The sequence below is a fragment of the Egretta garzetta genome, unplaced genomic scaffold (genome assembly GCF_000687185.1).
Source record: "Egretta garzetta isolate BGI_Z169 unplaced genomic scaffold, ASM68718v1 scaffold65, whole genome shotgun sequence".
Classification (NCBI taxonomy): domain Eukaryota; kingdom Metazoa; phylum Chordata; class Aves; order Pelecaniformes; family Ardeidae; genus Egretta; species Egretta garzetta.
The window spans coordinates 181119-201927 of NW_009259585.1; the positions used below are offsets into that span (position 1 = coordinate 181119).

The following is a 20809-nucleotide window of genomic DNA, read 5'->3' on the forward strand; positions in this document are numbered from 1 at the left end:
AAAAAGTTGCCTTGGAAAAAATGTCTCCTAGTGTTTCCTGTTATAAACCTTAAAAGTAAAGCCTTTGTAGGTACATGTAGCAAATAGTAGAAGAGTGTGTGAACGTGTGCACGGCACAGAACGCTTCTCCTTTCAAAGCAGACTCGAAATAGAGCCTTGTGCTGCAAACAGTGGTATGGTAGCAGTTGTCCCTTCTCAGCAGCACTGCTGTGGTAGTCTTGTTCACTGATGCTGCTGATTGTCACTTTTGCAGACAGCCTTGCTGCACTAGCAATATTCATTTTCCAAACACTTAATCATATTCTTCACTATTTTTCTCCTTAGGCAAATTATAATGTTTTCCAGTCTTTTTTTCTGTGTTTTTCTTGTAATTAGCTAACTTCATCCTGTTCTTTCGCTTTCTATGAACATGAGAAAGAGTTAAGTTCTGTCATCTCTTCTAGCTGTATTGCTCATAACTGAATTGGGCAGGTTATTTTGCAAGTGTCTTCAACTGGAAAATTATTAAGACTTTTCTTTGCATCCTTCTTCCTGAAGAGTCAGTGGCCATCTTTATGAATGCCCTATTGTTCAGGAAGCACAAAAAAAAAAGCAATATTGGCTATTAAAGGTTTTGCCCACCTTCAGAATACGTATTTGAAAGGTTTGCAGCCTGACTGACTACAAGATTAAAAACTGTATTTCTACTTTACTAATGGTATGCTTGTGTTTCTCTTCCTGTGGGGCTGCAAAATACTAACTTTAAATGCCTTTGTCTGTTTAGAATAGCTGTACTCTCCAAGTCTGAAACTTGTATATCCTCAATCTGCAAAATCATTTTGTCAATGAAATTAGAAAGCATGGGTGATGACTGTAGGCCTAATTCTGCTCATGTTGAGGTCAGTTTAGGATAAGAGGAATTAAGGCAATGTTAAGCATTTTTGAGTTTAAAGAAGGGGGGAATGTAGAAAGGTGATGTGAATCTCTTCAGAAGAAATGGATATTGGAGCGCAGAACAGGAGAGAAATTAAGAGTGCTGCATAATCATAGGCATACTGATACTACTACTTATCTTGCAGGTAATGTCTCTGATGCACTGAAAGAAAACCTTCACATTCCATTCTCCCAAATCCAGTACATTTTTAAGTTAGGTTGTTGGGTTTTATGTTGCTGTCTTTTTTTAAAAAAAGACTTGCAATATGAAAAATAGTTGCTATTGGAGCAAATGTATCTAAATCCTTTTCATATTTTGGGAAATGAACTACCTGAAAAATTGTACATGTCTAAATTTGAGTTTTCTCCAGTATAAATAGGTTTGATTTCCAAATTTGGTAATGGTGCCTCCTGTCTTGTGCTTAGAAGATTCTTCTTACCACAGTCTTTTTCCAGTTGGAAGATCGCAAGAGGGCAGTGTGCTTCTCAAAGTAACTTGTAACCTTGTTCTTAATTCTTTTCCTGTTTGTCCAAGATGCACAGCACCTGTGTTTTGTAGGGTGACTCATACCTTCCTAGGGTTCAGGAGCTGATGTCATGAGTAATGTGAAATGTGTGATGTGTATGCAGGTGCCTTTATTTAAGATACTTTGTGGTTTTGAACACAAGCAGCCAAATGTAATTTGGATCTAGCCTTACCTTTTATGAAGACTTGTCATGAATTTTTGGGCAAATGATTCTCGCCTCTTTTGTTTCTAATGTTACACTGAAAAAATAAAGATACACCTGCTGTAGATTTGTGCATATGCCACAGATCAAACCATTTTGATTGCTCTGTCCTTGTACCCATTCTACTGAGGAACACAAGTGAGCCTGGTTGCATGAATCCTTTTTTGTTCCTTGATAGTAAACCAGAACACTTACAGCATCTGGTTCTTACAGCTCTGCATTTAATTCTATTAACTAGTAATAAAGCCTGCAGACCTCTAAAAAGGTGTGGGTTTGGTTTTTAAATTCACTATATAAGAAGCAAACTTCTGATAGTAGGACTTAAATTACAGTAGAAAACTTAAGCCTGTGTTTTAGAGCGTGACTTTGCTGTCTTTTCCTCAATCAACAGTGCCATTCTAAGTTCTTCTGCAGAATGATGTAGGACTGCTGCTTTACTTACTGCTGCTCTTCAGTTAGACTCAGAAAAGCAGCCTGTAACATTTTCTTATGGCACTTTGTATCAAAGCCTCTTTGGACCTTAATGCAGAAGAAAACGTGTAGCTAAGGCTTGGTCTTCCCTTCAAACTATAATGAAATATGTTGTGTTGAAGGACTGCTCAAAGGCAGATGAGAATCTCCACTTTAAAAAACAAACAAACAAAAAACCCCACAACACAAAACCCACCAACAAACCTAAACAACAACCACCAAACAGAAACACACACACACAACCTAGAAAAAAAACCCCTTCACAAAACCAAGGGAGCTGTTTGCATCTCTGGCCTTGTACTCCGTAGCCTCCTGTAAAAGGAGGGGCTGTACACAATATGCTGTTTCTTCATGTTATGTAGTTTTCTACAGAGAAAGGTGAAGTGTCAAGAGTTTATCTTGGAGAAAGGCTGCTTCAAGTTCTTATGCTTCTTCACCTACAGATAACCTTGCTTTTCGCAGGAAACTTCCAAACACGAGCTGTGAACTTTAGGACATCTTTGAAGGATGTCTGCTGTCTCCCAGTTGCTTTTGTTTGTTTTTGGCAGTGCTACTGCTTTTTGGAGAAAATTGTACTGGGCTTGTTAAACTAATGGGATGAAAATCATTAGCAATAGGCATTGCGTACTGTTTCAATCTTGACTCGATGTACTGTCTTGCCTGTTCTGAATTATGAAGCTCCTTATTACAAAAACCCTCAACTGAACAGAAAGGAAAAAAAATACAGCGCTACCTCCAATGGTAAATTTGGTACTGGCTCACTGGCATCCATCGAACCCATTTAGATGAAATGTAGAATATTCTGCTCTAAAGCAAGTGAATAAACTAATTCATTAAGTTGAGTGGAAGAGGTTTCGTGTTTGGACAATTTCAGTAATTAAGATATTTACCGTCTCTGAAAGTGACTGAAAATTTTGTTCTTTGCATTAGGATCTGCATAACAGCACATCCTTCTCCTTTCTGGAGCTTCTCTGTATTTTGTCATCCTATGCAAACTATATTTAAGGGTCTTACCCTTTTACTGTATTTTGTAAGGGCCTTATTCTTTTTTTCACTACAATCCAGCATCTCCAGTTTTCAATTTAGGATGAAGTATTTGAGTTTCCTACTACTGCCCATTTTACTTTGTAGAAGTATGTTCATGTTACCATCTATCAATGAAGACCTGTAATCTGGTTGTTAGTGATTAGCCATTAATCACCACCATCACAGTCTGAAAAGCATAGAGAAAGATCAGAACCCTTCGGTGTATGAAGCATTCTCCTAAAAAAAAAGTGTTAGATCTCATCCCAGAAATATAGCCCATATTAAAAAAAAATAAAAAATAATCCAGTTTTGTTGAAGTCTTATTTTAGCCATTGGTTAGGCTGGAATTCTAGTGTGAAACATGCAGCTATTTCTTAGTCACTATGGGAATAATCCCTATCAGTAGGTGCTCAGGGAAGAAGCACTTATATCTGAAGGAAGTAAGCATTCAGGATTTGTGCATCTGGATTCTCTGATTACAAATCCTACTCTATTGGGCTTTTCTATCTGTGACCCAACTGCATGGTTGGATCTGTTCTGCTTTTTTTTTTTTTGCTTGGGTTGGGGAGGATTCTGAGATGTACCAGGGATAAAAGCACTTGAATTGGAAAGGAAAAAAAAAAAAAAAAAAAAAAGTTACACCCTTAGGTCCTATACATGCAAAAAAATGGCATTTGTGTTGACAAGATCTTGCACCCAGTTACTGCAAGGTAAATAACTTCATCACTTATTCCCAGTATTTGAGAAATGTTTTAGCATTCTATATGCTGTAATTTACCAGAATGCAAAGTATTGTTAATTTGAGAGCCTGTTTTTCTTAGAGGTGATTAATATATCTCGAGTAGACTGTTATGCTCATTACCATCTGTAAGCAGTCTCTACAAGTCTCTAACTTAATATTTCAAACAGTTGAAAATAAAAAATAATATAATGAAAAAGTGTGCTTTGTAATTTTGAAAAATGTGTGTGATTATATCACAAGAGAAATTTGATTTCTTTTCTAGGATGATGAGAATCTGCATTTCCTTGACTTTTGCCTATTTCATACAGCTTTTCATAAGAACCTGTTGTGCCAAAGTTGAAGAATCTTTAGAAAGGTTATTTGATGGTGTGTAATACTTTCAGAAGGGCCCAGGGCTGGAATATTAAAGGCATTCTCTATATACCATTAATATTCCAGCACTGCATTTGGCAACATTTTGATTCTGAAGAGAGTGCACGAGTTCAAGGTCAGAGAGATTGACTTGCGCTGTTCATTATAACCAATTATTGTGTGACAAATGAGTTTGAGATCAGGCTGAAAATTCTGTGAGAAAAATCAATAGTTCTAATCAGGGCCTTTCAGGTCATTTACCACCCTACCTTTTGTTACTTTGTCAGAAAAGAGCAAGATAAAACCTGTGTGACAGTGGGTTGCCTCCGTATTGTTACTTTCCATTTGAAACATATTTTGATATCTTGGATTATATTAATAGTTTAATTGGTTTTAGAAACTTCTAAATGAGTTCCAATTTGTAAAACTTCATAATTTTTTTTTTTTTAGTCTTCTGATAAGATTTCTCAACTGGTATTAAAGCTTCTTTTTTTTTTTTTTCTGTCTAGGAAGTAGTATATCTAAGTCCTAAACCAGATTTGAGCTATTTATCTGTAATGAATAGCGAATAAACCTTACCAGCAGATATACTCCACTAATAGCTTTAGTTGGTATCAGGGATAATTTAAAAAGCTCTTCAGAGAGTTACAGCTTTACGACATCTGAAACAACAATTTCATGTTGTTTTGACCAAGCTGGGCGTTTGAGAATTTTATAAATTCATTTGTATTTTCCCTTGTAGTATCCAGATGAAGATGAAGAAACTAGATTGTATCGTTTGAAAATAGAAGAGCAGAAGCGTCTAAGAGAAGAAATTCTGAAGCAAAAGGAGCTGCGACGGCAGCAGCAGGCTGGTGCTAGAAAGAGGGAATTGCTTGAAAGACTTGCGCAGCAGCAGCAGCAGCAACCTTCTACACAACAGTCCTACATGCAGCAGGAGGACGACTCCTCCGAGTTCCCCACGAACGGCAGCCCTTACATACCCCACTCTGGCTTACAGACCAGGCAAAATGTGAAAAACAGACTCCTTGTTAAAAAGCAAGATATGGTAGTTCCAAATATCCAACCCAAACCCACAGATTTCCCACAGGTCGGGGCGAATATGCAGTATCAAGGACAGCAGATGAAGCCAGTGAAGCAGCTGAGGCAGACTAGGACAGTACCTCCGAGTCAGCCTCAGGCGCCGCAGAAAGTATTACAGACAAAACCTGTCGCAGCATCGCCGCCCGCGACACAGGCTGCTCGAGTGGCTTCGGCACAAGCAAGGCCCCAGGAACTGAAACCTGGCGTGAAAAGGACTGTCATGCAGCGGACAAACAGTGGTAGTGGAGATGGGCCCCATGTCGGCAGCAAAGTCAGGGTGATTAAGTTGTCAGGAGGGGTAAGTTTCCAAGGCTCATCTTGTGTGTGTGTGTCCTCGTCGTTTGGTTCTGTGTGTTTCATTCCATGTAATCCCAAAACAAAAAATGGGCCTAAGCTGATGAGGGAAGTAGTAGCAGGTTTAGCAGACCTAATAATCCATATTTTATATTTTCAGAATTGTAAGTTATTGGCAGTTATTCAGAAATTGATGATTGCTGTAATGCTTTACCGCCAGGCAGTTATCACTGAAATCACATTGAAACAATACTCCTTTCTTAAGTTCATTACAACTTGAGTCTGAAAGACTCCTCAACTGATCTCCTTTTGCTTACAGTTGGTAGTTCTGATAATTGGTCAGAGAAAAAGATTTGGGTGGCTGTTTGAAGGTTCGGTTAAAAAGCTAGGCTCTACTTATGCAGTAGCTGAAGCCACCTAATCTAGTTGGGTGTGGGTGCTGGCATTAGTGTGGTTTCTGTACTCAAGGGAAGACTGTTTTTATTTTCTTGGGACATGTGTTGTGAAACTAATTTAAGCAGTATATTGGAGGGGGCTGTTTTCTGTTAGGCTGGGTTTAAAATGTTACCATTTCACTTCTGCATCTAAATGAGATTTCCTTATCTTTTGATGAGGGGGTCTATTATCTGCAGAGTGTCCCTTGAGCATTGGTGTTATGGAGGACTCACAATGCTGGTCTTGATGGCAGTGTACATATTTAAGATCTGGGGCTTTTGTTAGAAAGTATCTCAACCAAATTTCTTCTGTCTTAATGAAAAGACAAGTTAATTTGTTAGGGCTCTGAAGAAACTGAGATGAGGGGACACAACAAGATGGCATTGCCAGTGTGAAATCTGTCCTCGGGTTTATGCTGAGGAGGAAAGAACGATGTGATGTGGTTTAATGCTGTGGTACATTGGAGGTGGTTTTTTGGTAGAATGCCTCTTAAATTATTCAGAGCCTTTATTAGGGAAACGTGCAGAACTGCTGTAATGAAGTGAATGAGCAGTGTGTTAACAGAGACTAAGCAAGGCCTTAGAGGCTAGGCTTTACTCTGTAGAAATGGAGAGGAAGGTGAAATGCCAGCGTCTTAACTACTTTTTTATAAATGTTTTTCTACAGCTCATAGAACTTAAATACACTTAAAATTGTGAATTGCATAATGATCACGTGGTCTTTCACGATATTAACATTAAGAATGTTATTGACTAAATAGAGCTGACAACTGGAGGATGTCTAATTCCTCAGACATGGTAACTTAAGTACAGAAGAATAAAGTACAGGAAGTTGAAAGACATTTCTTCTGTGGGGCTAAAAATATTTATTTATAAATATGTCTGCAGGAATCCCAGTGGCCTGCAAGAGGTATGACAGGTTTGTTATTCATGAATAATTGAATAAAGCAATCATGCACAACTTTTTATTATGTGGTGAAACAAAACAATGCCAGTCACCACTGTATACTGCTCTTCATAACAAATGGTATCAGTGCCCAAACCAGCACTTGCAATGAAATAGTTTTTATCATAATGCTCTATTTCAGAAAACCATAAATGAATTGTTTCAGATAAGTCTAATGGTAAGCAAGAGCAATTAGCTTCATTAAATGCATGTGCAACCCCCTCTTTTGTTGTATACAGAAGCAGATTTGTTCTGTCCTTCTTAACTTTCAGGTACCAAGGTTCTCGCAAGGTAAAGCAAGTTCTTTATGTGAAGCCTTTGTTACTTTTTTTATATTGCCAGGGACATTTTAAGTTTTCGTTCCAACTGTGGAAGAATAAAAGCGAGCGTTGCAATTAGCTGTTTAACACTGATCAAGATAGTTGATTAATTTTTAATCAGTTAGTGACAAACTGAATCTATGACTTTGTTTCTTTGACCACACAAGGAAAATGAAAAAATTGAGCAGCAGTGGGGCCAATCTTGTCTATTTTGACAGGATTTTAAAGAATAATTAAAAGCTGCTTGGACTCCGACTACTATAAAGATCATAAATGACATTTAGTTTCCATTTCTAGTATTTAGTCCTGCCACATGCTTTATTTATTTTCACAACTTTTGCCTCAACCTTAAATCTAAAGCAAAAGCCAAATCTCATTTTTTCCTTGCCATTCTCCTTAGCATGTAACAGTGCTTCCTCTAATTCCCTGCCTTTGGCCAAAGGGATGGCTGGTATATCTTACCTGCATGCTCTGACTTGATCCTGCAGTTAAGCAGCCCTGCTGTTGCTCTCAGTCTAATCCCTTATACCTTTTCCTTTCTAGAGCTCTTACGTGCAGAGGTGTTTTGAATGCCCATGTATGTGTGAGATGGCTTGCGATTAGACACAATGCACGTTCCTTTTCAAAGCTCTCTTGATGCATGTTGGTAAAGACTTCGAAAGTCCCTTTTCTTTTCAGCCTGCCAGCTGAGGGACAGCACCATAGCAGAGCTGTCAGTTGAAGAAGGTGACTGAGGCCAGACCTGTACTAACTCTTACCTAGAGCAAATTGACCTAAACCAGGAGCCAGTAGCAAGGACTGTCTAGGTTTAGTAGGACCACCTGTAGAACAGCATTAAATGGCCTTGTGTTGCTGGTGATGTTTTTTTGTTTAACAGTTAAGGAGATGTACTTTGTGTATTGGTGAGATTTATGGTGTATAAATACTAACAGCAGAGAATGGTTTCTTCTCTTGAGGGCAGTATCTTTCCCATTCTAAGTTGCTAACTATGTTTATTTGTTTTGCTGGGCACTGCAGTACTACTGAGGATCTCTGACCTCCAGGTAGAAGTATCCCTTGTTGCTTAAGAAGGCAAAATGGCCTTTCATCTGTTTCCACAATATTCTCTCTTGAGAGGATTTTGCTTTTAAGTATTTTTATAGAATTGTAAGAATTATTAATTAAATTCCAATAAATATTTTATTTTGTCCACTTTATCTGATGCATAAGATGCCTTAATTTATGGCCTCTTATGCGTAAAGAAAAGTGAAGTAGAAAATGATTCAGCATTTCCTGTATGTCAGACTAAGTCTGCGTATCAAGGCAACAAATGTTAGGTACCATCATGAGATTCTGTCTGATGTTTTTTTAAAATAAATTCCCTTTCACCCCGTAATGATTTGCCCATCCCTTTCTAATAGACCTGTAATTCATGCAGGAATGGCAGTACAGTGAATAGTTTTCATTCTTAATTACTCCTTTAAATGTTATATTCCTGGAAAATGAGGCAGTGCTTATTGTTTAGCAGATGCATTTTGAGGTTTGGAGGGGTTTTTTCATGGAGGCACAGAGGTCTTTTGATGGATCAGCTTTATGGTTCATGCGGCATGTCTTCAGAGCCATCCTTTCCAGGTATAGGAGTTCAGCATATTTGCTGAGTATTTGTACTAATATATTTTACTAAGAAAATCTGAGATTTGCCTGGCTTGGCGAGGAGCCAGAAGTCAATCCTAAAGATACGTATAAGAATAAACTCACTGAGGTTGTAGAGTGGTGTTTGTTGGCCCTAATAAATCACTTAAGAATGTGATCATAAAATTATAGAAAATATGGGTGAAAGGACCATAGAAATAATTTATCCTGTCTTGAAGGGGGAATAAATTCTATAGTATTCCTGGCAGATTTGACCAACCTTTTTCTGAGATCTCATTAGTGGAGATTTCTTTGGCCATCTGTTCCAGTGTCTAACCTGTACATTTAGAATTTTTTCAGTGACCAAACCACATTTTCTTGCTGCAATTCTGAATCTATGACTTATACTTCAAGAGACATAGGAAAGGATTTGTATCCCTCTTTGTGGCTGTCCCTCTCTTTAAAAATCTCCTAGCTGTTTCTGAGCACTCATGTCCCTCACTACTTCTTGATGGGGCACATTTACTAACACCTTGGCTGTTTGTGGTGGTCTCATTTGAGTTCTCTGTGATCAGTCTGTCGGTAAATAGTTCCGGTACCAAGTGCAATTGAATTCCTTAATATTAGAAGTGTCTTTACTCCTGGAAGAACAGGTTTGTGCCAGCTACAACCTTAAATATCTTAAGATCATATGAAATATGCTGAACATGTTTTTTTCATTTAGTTGGAGGTTCTGTGGGAAATGGTAATATCTTAAAATCTCTGTATCATTCAGCCATCTTATGTTGTTGTTGGGTGATTTCTCTCTAGCCAGAAAATGGCCTGCCATGCTCAGAAAGATGTGTGTCTGTCCCAAAGGCCTGAAAATGCTGGTTCTTATGCTGCACCAAGAACACACCAATCTTTGTCTCTGTGGGAAGCTGCACAATGAGCTTTTTTTCAAAAATACATATATATGTATAAAAATACATAAAAATCTCAGTGTTCCCTGATGGATTAGAAGCAGTACCTTATTAGTGATCATAATTCCTGAAAACCTGGGATGATGCTTCATCTGAAAAGCTTGAAGAAAGATTTGGCAAGTTCTTCTTGTTTGAAAAGCCTGTCACAAAAAATGTCCTCGGATTATAAAAAGAAAAAAGAGAATTGGAATGGAAGATAGACAACTTCATTCATATTTAGAGTAACTGAGAAGTGCAAGAGATTAATATGGAGTTCTAAATATGGAAAAAGATACTGATTGAGATGATGCTTGTTTGATAATGTAACCTTATCAACCAACTTTGCTTAATGTTTGTACTTATTTCTGCTTGCATGTGTATGTTCAAGTTTAATTAAAATATTTGACTTGAAAGCTCTATAGCGCCTTTCATCTAAATATATCAGGAATTACAAACACTAAAATTTTTGCCGTTTGCATGACCAAGTTCCTGAGGGAGCCCTTCACCCAGCTCTGCAGCGCTACCAGCTGCGAGAAACAACGCGGGAACTCTCGCACCATGCCATACTATTACTGCTTAAGAGGCAGAGTGGCATCACAGTTTATTCGTATCCCAGTATTTGAAGGAGTTACCGATCATGCCCGTATTCTATCAGGAGTGAACTTGAAGGAGCCGCAGAAACCATCGTATCTGCATGCCCAGATACTCTCTAAATGACAAACATGGTATCAAAATGGGCAAGACCTGCCCATCTGCCTGCCACAACCTGCAAGATTTCACTCTGGAAATATTTCACAGATAGACATGAATTTCTTATTTCCACAAAAAAAAAGGAAGTCAGGGAGCCCTGTAGTATTCTGGTTATGAAAAAGGCATAGTATTTTCATGAAGTATTTGAAAATGAGCAGTAATCCCGGTCTTCCCAGACCTCCAGTGAGGGTGGTCCCTATAGAGACAGAATATTTCATGGTTTGGGGGTAGTGAGGCGGGCTATGCTGTACTGTTTGGGGCATACTTGGGTACTGGGAAAATGAAATACAACGGCATGTGTGGACACACTAAGCAACTAGAGGGACTTATGGTGACAGCCAAACCAGACACAGCCAGTACTTTTTATGGATTTGTAATAAAATCCTCGAGAGGGGGAAGAGGTATCTAACTAAATTGAATTTAACTTTGCTGTGGATAACTTGGCACTAAAGTGCAATAACGTCTTTCCTGTTGTAGACTGCAGAACAGGTTTCTCCTTTTCCTCAGGAGACTTTTAAATTGTATGTTGAAGAAGAGTGCTGCTTCCTCCTGAACACCCTGGAAGCAAGGCGTTTGGTATTGCTTGTCGTTCTTGTTAAGTCTCAAAGGAGAGTTTTTCTGTCATCGTGTTACAGTGCAAAATTCATATTGATACGATGTTGGTGTTAGAGTGCCTAGCAGCCCAGTTTCTTGATGGGAAATGACTAAAGGCAACTGTAACACTGTTAAAATACAGTACAAAGAGAAAGAGCTCGTTTTCAAATGAAACTAGTTGATTGTGATCTCTGAACTTAGAAACGTGCAGATTTGTCCAATTTAATATTTTGAGAAGTTACAAATGCCTTTGTTAAATGGATTTCAGGTTTGACCACTTGCAATAGACCTGGAGTACAGAGGTGTGGCTCTGAGTTGGGAGAATCCTGACAGTGTAAGTTGTTGGGGAGGGAGGTGATGGGGGTTGTCCACATTGTCCACAAGACTGTACAAGGAGCTTAGGGCATCACACCAGAAGGATTCAACTTGCATTAGTTTTAAGCTTCAAGGAACATGAACTAGAAAAAAATAGACATGACAGAAGAAGGGAAGCTCCAGTTGTACTGGTTTCTGATATTCAGTATTGGCTTTCTGTGCCATAGCTGGTGTCTGGTCAAGAAATGCTCCTTCAGGAGCTTTGGCCCGTCAGAAGTTTAGAATCACTGATGTTTTCCAACAGGAGCCTTTTCTCTTGGTGATTTCTCTGCATGTCCAGTCTTCACTAAAGTTCTCTGTACAAAAAGTTGTCCTGGAGACTGGCAGCTGAAAAGGGAACTAGGAGACTGCTCAAAACCATGTTTATTGGCATCCACATTATGTATTCTGGAGACAGCAACATAAAAATGAAGGTACTTCTGAGAGTATTATACGTACCCAGTCCTGAACCTCGATTGTGCTGTAGCTTTGACACAGAATTTTTTTTTTTCATAATGAACTGATTGGTGGTTGTACTAGAAAAATATGTAGTTCTGGTTGACATCTGATCAGCTGTGTTTTGTCACTCCTGGTGAAACGTCAGTGTAGCACAGGTACAGATAGGATTCTCTAACTTCTCTTTGGCCAGTCCTTCTCCATGCCTTAGTTCTCCTCTCAGGCAGATGAGGAGATACTTAAGGTAAGAATTCTGTTAGTAAATGGGATTAAATTGAATTAGCTGCTTTTTTTACAGGACATTTTCTTCTTGCTGTTCTGACTTCCCATACACCATTAGGTACAGGAGAGGAGATAGTCATCACATCATGGCTCACTGAAGCAGCTTAGCGGTGTCTTTTTATCAGAGGAGGGGAGCTGTTTCTGCATTTTATCTATTTATTGCCTAGTCTGGGTGCTTTTGTTTGAGGTAAGTTTGCCCCATGCAAAAGCTTAAGGCCCATAATTCACTGGCCAACACCAGAAGGGTCTTTTTTCCTGGTGTGGATGGGGAATGCTTTGGCTGTTCTGCCACTTCTGTAGTCTGATGTGCTTATTTCTATGTGTACTCTGAGCTGAAACTAGACCATTAGTATGTCTTAAACCAGTTGTTAATCATGATTTTTCTATCCAGAGAGTAGTGTATTCTAGCCTGGCTGGAGAGCAGGAAGGGGTTTTTTAGGTACTGCTATTCTTGAATTAAAAAAAAAAGACTTTTAAAGGTCTTCAAAGGCCTTTAAAAAAAGGTCTCCAGGTGTTTCTCATTGGCATTTGACAGATTGAAAACAGACCTTCGACTGTTCAGAAAGAGTGCTTGGTCATGTCGCTTGGTTGTGGAATATTTGGCTGTATCAAAGTGGTAGAGCATTTGGAGCACCAGTCGTAAAGAAATAGCTAGTTATTAGGGGTTTGCTTTTAATAAACAATTCTGATAATTGTAGTGAGTAAATGCTCGTATGTATTAGATGACAGTCCTTCTTGCTCCATGTGGTTTTTGCTTTACTGTTTTTTTTCCTCTTTGTTACATGGGGATCACAGTTGTCTGTGTAGATGTCTGTCTTTTTTACTGTAGTCGATCGCAGTATCAGTAAAATACAAGTTTACATATGAAAACCTATATAGCTGATGAATAGTAATTTCTCTTGCCCTTGAAGTGAAGTTGAATTTAATAACCTAAAGGTTGGGGGGTTTCCCCTCATAACTACTTTGATGCTGTAGGGGTACTCATTTCTAGAAATATTGACTTCAACTGGTAACAGATGAGGGGTTTCTCCTTCCTTAAAGGAAATCAATTACAAGACATTTTTGGATTGAGATTTCCCTGCAAGATTTAAGCCTCCATCATGCTAGACAGAACTTGAGTTACAGTGCATCTAAGGAAACATGAAAACATTTTGCTTCTCTCTGTTATTTTTACACAAATCAACCGGAGTTTATTTCCTTTAAGTGCTTTACCCGGCATGTGCATCCCTTTACTATTGGGTGATTTTGAATTAGCTTTATAAAGATTACATGGATAGACACAGCATTGTCGTAGTTAATAGAAACCTGTGCAGTGAGGTCTAGGGGCTGCAAGATCACTAACAGTGCCAATGACAGTGAAGTATGGCCTTATCGAAAGGAGAATTCATAAGAGGCTGCCCTGGGACACTGCACCACTGTCCTTCTGTGTATCCTGACAATGTTATCTGTCCTCTCAGTACGGAGTATCAAATGTCTGTCACGAGTACAGAAATTAATTTAATGTCACCTGAAGACATGCAATTAATCTTTTAGAGGTTTTCATAATACCTTTACAGAAAGAGTTGCCAGTTTGGCGGATTTGGATTTTGGGGTTTAGCAGAAGATAAGGAAAATTAATTTTTCATCAGGGTTAATACAAGCTAGCAGGGCCACAAAGGCTGAGAAAAATGGTTTGGGAATTTGTCAAGTGTTGTCACTCTAGAATAATGCTGCTTAACGTCTGATAGGTGTAATCAAGAGTTGAGATTTCTATAGAGGGGGATTAATCAATTTGCTCACTACAGAATGCAAGTTGGTGATACCATTCCTTCATGGGGTTTAAGAATGAAAATAAGATTTGATCTGTCAAATTGCAAGCAGCTCTGACAGTATCAATAGGCATTTTTATCAGTACACTTTAAGGCATTTGTTATAAATAAATTTGTCCTGCTAATGTTGGTGGCAAATAAACTTCATCTTCATTGTAAAACTGTCATAATGATTATGATAGAGAGCTTCAGCTCACTAAATTCAAGCAGTCCCTCATAAAATTCTGCTTTTAGAATTTGTGATCTCATATTTGACAGAATGGTCTTTATGTTTCTCAAAACACAACACTGACTCTATATATGGGTATATATATGTATAGTGAGACAGTCTCACTATTCAAAACCAGCCTTGATAAGTATCAGAGAATTGGTGTGATTTCTCTTTTTTGTTAGTCCAGTGTCAGCTCAAACTGTGCAGGCTCTTCCACAGTAGAAGTTTGAAAACCATTCATCACGCAGATCAAATCCTTTTGCCTCGATCTTTTGAATTTTGTTTAATTGCACACAGTAGTGGAAATTAACTTGTCCTTTTGGCACCGCTAACAATTGTGCAGTACTTAAAATTTGAAAGATAGTTTTTATACTTTCCCCTGAACAGAACTCCTGCTGCTGAAGAAAAGGCGTTTTCATTACCCTAGAATTAATCAAATAATGGTAAAGTTTCATTCAGGAGAACTCTTTCCTGACTATATATGTTAGGAAGGTAGACCTTTTATAAAACTTGGAAATTCAGAGCTTGAAGGTCAGAATGATCTGTACTGTAGAAATCAAGCAGTAGACAATAACAGCAAAACATTCTTCCTTTACTGGTTTGCAGACAGAGAATGGAAAGACACTTCAGAAGAAATTTGCAGAGTTTGGAAAAGCAGAGCTTCTATCTCAGGTCTCTGTGGTGGACTGAGAAGTTTTCTACCCGGTTTCAGCGCTTTGTGCACCAAATTGCATGAGGCGGGCCATGGTGATGAATAGATGCATCTCTGAAAAATTTAGTGTTGCCCTGTACGTCCCAAAATGCTATAGAAAAAACCACATAAAAATGTGTTTTGACAAGAGAAGACTTAAAATTTTAATATCTTCTTCTGTTGCTACATGTTTAAATTTGGTGAGGGCAGTGATGTAAGCTAATGAAAAATTAGCACGACAAAAATTGTCCTTAGGAAAGACAAAAGTTGATTTCAGATGAGCTGGAACAGAGACATTTTAAGTAGAAGAGATGCTAGTGATTTAGCATCTGTGATTTAGACATCATTTTGAGTACCTTCTGTAATGCAGCTTCAGTTCAGTTACCTGCTTGCCTGTAGCTTTGCCGTCTGTTTTGATTTACCTTCGGGGTGCCAGCTTATTGTACACCTCATGAGTGAAAATCAGGAGTGAACGTATGTAGAGTCATCTTTACAATCACACGTCTTTTCCTCCAAAATGTTAATGTTCTCATGTGAGCTCTTCTGAGGTTTTATAGCTTTAAGTCCAGGCGTTAAAAGCTCTTGTGGGTGTTTTGCTTGACTTAGTTCTTCATTGATGTGCCTGAAGAAGCCACTGACTGCCTTTGCATAGAAGTTTAAAGGTGGTGGTGAATCTAAGTTGCCACTAAATGCTACTACGATAGGTTGTTAATTTTGGCTTGGACAGCACTTGTCCTTGCTCTGTCATGTCTTTAACTAGTGAAAAAAGAATTGGTGCTAAAATTTGTTATCTGAGGCAGTGTCGTTTTGCTTGTTAGGCACATAGTGACCTAGGAGTCACGTTTGGTTTTCATTTTCTTAAGAAAACCACCAAATTTTGTCTTCAGCTGAAGCCAGGGCTGCCTCTTAACGGGAAGCAATGTATTGCTGACGTGCAGGGAGCACGGGCGGTCCTTGAGCACCAAGTTGCTTGCTCACAGACCTCTCTTGAGAAGTGGTGCTGCAGGTTTATCTCAGCTTTCCCCTCTTCAGGTCATCTCAAAAAGCAGTAGATGTTCAGAGCAGTAATATAAATAAAAGATTTGATCCAGTTGCCCTTTCTTCCTTCTTGTTGCAGGAACAAGCAGACCTTGCTCCATCCCCTTTTCTTACCCTATGGACTGTTGTTACTGTTTTGTGTAGGTTTTCTTATTTCTGAAATGTAATAATTCATTAAAAAGCCCCGTTCGGACATTTGCAGGAGCATCATGCTAGCAGTGAAGCCCAAAGATGGCGTTTGAGAGCCCAGCAGGGGACAAACCCTGTCACATTTTTCCATCAGTGTCAACCAATGTTGGGTGCTTATGCCTTTGACTCTGTTACAGTTGTGTGTTTAGTTTATACAGTTTTATTTGGTGATAACTGGGCTTGGTAGTTAAATATTGGGTGGTTGCTGGCCATCCTAGTCTTTTATGGGAAATGATTGCTTTTGAAGTTTCAGCAATAAGCATGTTTGATGTGTTTTGTACCAGAGGGCTTCACTCTCAAATACTCTTCCTATGTGCTGGGATCACCTTTTGGTTTGGAAAGAAATGCTTGCAAATATTTATGGTTGTTTTTCACAGCAGGCAGTTAGCAGAGATTAGATTTTAACTCCCAATTATTGCATTTAAATTCCTCTTAGAATTTTTTTGTTCCTTTTAGTTTCATCCTCTTCCAGCTGCTGTAGGGTTGAATAAAAGAAATTATCTGATCAGGGCATAGGGCTTATGGTGATGCTGATATCGGAACTAATACTAAAATGAGGAGGATTTAATTCTGGTTTCCTGGTAAGGTTTTGTTTGTGTGCATACGTGTGGGTTTTTCAGGAGAGGAGGAGAGCTGGTTTTTTATTTTTGAGCAGTAATTGGAGAGACTCTGAAGGGAAAGCTTTATAATTTTGCACTAGTTACTGCTGTCAAAGGTTTATATACAAAATTTTCTGTAAAGCCACGGAGCGATTCAGTTTAGCAGAGAAAAAACCATATGTAATTAGAAGTAGAGCAACTAGATGCAGTTTTCTATTGCTTTCTTGCTTTGGACACTGTGGACAAAAGCACTTAAGTGGGAAGAGCTTCAAGATTTTCCCTATGACAGGTTTTGCTTTTGAAGTTTAGATGGTGCAAGGGGGTGATGAAGCTGGTTTGTCTGGGATTTGAGTAGCTGAGTTCTTGAGAAGTTGTTGCCTACATATACTTGATAATACTGAGGACTTGATTTGGGGGGTGTGAATTGTGAATTAGGGAACTTGCAAACGTGAGGCCATCCTACAAGCCACCTGTACCAGACTATTTCTTTTCAAATGATAGCAAAGAGACTTAGTAAGTAGTCCTCAGTAGGTTTTTCTTTTGCTTTTATTTAATCCTGGTAGAGAGGTAATGATTTATATTCTCAATCAAGATAATCTTGCTCTTAGACCATAAACCTATTGCTTCTGCAGCCTTGTATTTTGTCTCCTTATCCGCAAGAAATATGCCAGTTGGTATGAAACCCTCTGGTTCATGACATATGGTACAGATGCAAAAGGAGTTTTGACTTGTGGATATTTAAGGAAAGGGAAAAAAAACCCTATATAAGTAAAGATGTTTTCATAAGTCATCGTGTCCGTCCGTCCGTGTGTGTCAACCCCCCCCTTTAGACATGCCTTCTATTTGAGTGCTTTTGCAGGGTGACCTGAGGTTGGTTAGGGACTTAGACAAAGCCTTCCCCCTGCAGATATCACGTCCGTTAGTTTCTGACTTCTAAAGTTGGAGTCCAGTTAAGGTATAGATACTGCTGTTGAAACCACGCGGTAATACGATGCGCTTTATAGATGCAAATGTACCTGATCTTTTGTTGGGCTCTGCTGTCTCTTACTCCATGGGGTGTTATTGCAGTGATCTGATCTGGACAGCGGGACACAAATTCAAGAATCACCTGTCTGTTTGTAGAAAAAAACCTGAACTGTTTGGGTAGAGGCAGTGGAAGGGAGTAATTTCTCTCTTAGAGCTTTCAGCTTATGCTTCTGCTGTGCTTGCTTGCCCTGAGAGATTTAGTGGGAAGAGATTGGATGAGAGGGACTGACATGGTGTTTTGTTGCGCTTGTGATTATAAATATCTATAATAAGAGCTTTATAAAACAAACAAACAAAAAAACCCCTTGGGGAGGAACTGTTCCAAGTACAGTGTTTTGAGGAAGGAGACTGCTTAAATGGCTGCTGGTATGGAGGTTGGCAGAATAAGTACGCGCTTCAAATAAATGCTGGTTTTTAACTAGAGAGGTTGGAGTTTCAAAGATGAGCAGAGTATTTGCCTGGTTCTTCCAGCCTTCGCAGTTCTTTGCTCCTTCTTCTGCAATGTGTATGTCTCTCTTTAAAAAAAAACAAAAAAACCAAAACAAAACAAAAGCAATCCAAAAAAACCCCCAAAATGCAACCATGCGCCATAGTTTACATGTAATCCTGGAAGGAAGAATGATTTGGAAAGAGACGTGAAAACACCTTGCTTCTTTGTTTATGAAAAGACATTATTGAATACTTTGTTCAGCCTTTATTATAATCAAAATGAACTTCCTTCAGATACCATGGATTTATTTTAGGCTGAAGCACAATTTCCAGTTTTGGCCCACGCAGACGCCTGCCACGGCCACTGGTTTGCTGTAGCGGGCAAACCCATGGGCGCTCCCTGTGCGCTGAGCCAGCTGGATGTGGCAGGAGGCTGCTCAGGATGAGTGTTTGCGGTGCCTGGACATTGAGCCGCCTGTTGTGTTGTTGATTTCAGCAGGGGGGAGAGGATGCTGGCTTTTTTCACCCAGAGGGCCAGCCCCAGTGGCCTCAACAACCCCCGGAGCCGAAACAGCAGCCAGTGCGGAAGGTCACATTGACAAAGGGAATGCAACAGCAGCAGCACCAACAGCAGCAGCAGGCACAGATCCATTCACCAGCTCCTCAAGGAGTCAAAAACATCCAGGGAATCCATCAACCTAAAAAGGTGATTTTTAGATGCATATTGCTGCGAGAAGTTTTACTGTCTAGCTGTGTTGCTCTATTAATAACTAGCATTCTGTTTGTCAATCGCTAGCGCAGGGCTGCATGACCCAGGAGATGCATAATTGCATATAAAGCTTTTAATCTAGAGAGGCCTGTTTGTACCCAGCACAGACTGGAGATGCCTGCAGGTTGTTTCATCTGCTGACTTTCTGGCCAGCATGGAACTCCCTGGGGGAAATGCGTGCGTCCCAAGATAGTTACTGTAAGGGATGGCATCCAATGAGCTTTCTGACTTTAAACCCGAGAGTTGTTCTGAAGTTGCACTTAAGTTTTTATTCTGGCTGTTTCCTGCGTATGCAGGAGCACACAGCAACTGTTTCAGGATGCTCTTTGGTCAATCCTCACAGCTGGCATTGCTCAAAGTCATCGGTGATCTTGTAACAGGATTTTCGCACTGATCGTGCACTGGGAGGAGGCAGGGAGAGGATTTGGGTGGCACTGGCGTCTGCCTTCTCTGCATCTGCAAACTGGCATGCTCCCTGAAAATAGCTGATGTTTTGGCTTTTGGTTTTGAAATGTTGGCCCATAATCTTCCTGCTTCATGTCAGGATAAAGTTTCCTTGCTGATGTGGAGGGGTGTGAAAAGTCATCACCCTCCATAAGCTTTGCAAGTAGGAATCAAGAAACCATGTTGAGTGTTAACTCAATGTTAAGTGTTAACTCTGTTTAATGTCTGTTACCCTGTTTCATTGTTATTTTTCCTCTCTCCAACTGTTCAACCTTTAATTTACAAGAATTAAATCCACACATTTCCTGCTCCAGAGGAAACTGTGGTACCAGATCCTACAGGATTTGGGGGAAAGGAACTTTGGAAAAACATTGTTATAAATTTAGTTGCCATACACGAATACTCCAGCCTGATAACAGCCCAAGAGTTGATAGCAGTAGAGACTGGAGGCGCTTGAAGCAGTTTGCTGGTCTCATGGGTACGTTAAATTTACCCATGGGTTGAGAAGAGAAAAGGGAGAGGGATCACTGATTGGGTTTTTTGGCCAGACTCAAAATGTGGGAGCTGAACACATGCTGCTTACAGGAGCAATGTTGAAAACCAGGTTATGTATTTTGGTCAGAGACCTTCCTTTGCTTGGTTGATCTGTGCTAAGACTGAGGCTTTTAGCTTCAATGCAATGTATAGATATAACCCAGTATATAACTTGCTATCCTTCTAAATTAGTTTTGTATAAGCAGTGGATGAATATGTTAATAAGTGGCCTTTCAAATCAGCAAACAGCAACAAGCTGTTTTAAATCAACGCGTACTTTAATCAAGTCTTTAAGTAAATTGCCAACTTTTGTATCGTCTGTCAAATGCAGTGAGCAGAAGCACTAGGTAAGTAAATCAAAATACTGTAACTTTTGTTGTTGGCAGGTCATTATGCACGGGAGAGGCAGAGGAGTAGCAGGCCAGATGGGCCGAGGACGCTTGATGCCAAATAAACAGAACCTGCGAGTGGTGGAGTGCAAACCTCAGCCCTGTATTGTGTCAGTTGAAGGGCTTTCTTCATCAACTACTGATGTCCAACTGAAAAACCTGCTGATGTCAGTGGGACCCATTCAGGTAGGTCAACCTCGGTTTATCATTTTTGTGCCAAAAGGCTTTCATTCCGGAAAGCTCAATTAATTCCCTGACACTAAATACAATGTGTGTTTATTGGTAATTTATGTTTGAAGGCACCCTCACCCACACACGCTACACCTGGTAGCAAAGACAAGCACGTGATGATATTGCGACACGGGAGGTATGGTAGGATTTTGCTA

The 20809-nt window shown here is 39.5% G+C and overlaps 1 protein-coding gene across 1 annotated transcript in view; it reads left to right on the forward strand.

Moving 5' to 3' along the window:
• RBM33 (RNA binding motif protein 33) overlaps positions 1–20809 on the forward strand; it is a 100166-nt gene that overhangs the window by 57132 nt on the left and 22225 nt on the right. Inside the window, exons 16-18 of the mRNA XM_035893268.1 lie at positions 4974–5612; positions 18784–18993; positions 20421–20609. Coding sequence (XP_035749161.1) covers positions 4974–5612; positions 18784–18993; positions 20421–20609 — 1038 coding nt within the window. The remainder of the gene's footprint in view (positions 1–4973; positions 5613–18783; positions 18994–20420; positions 20610–20809) is intronic.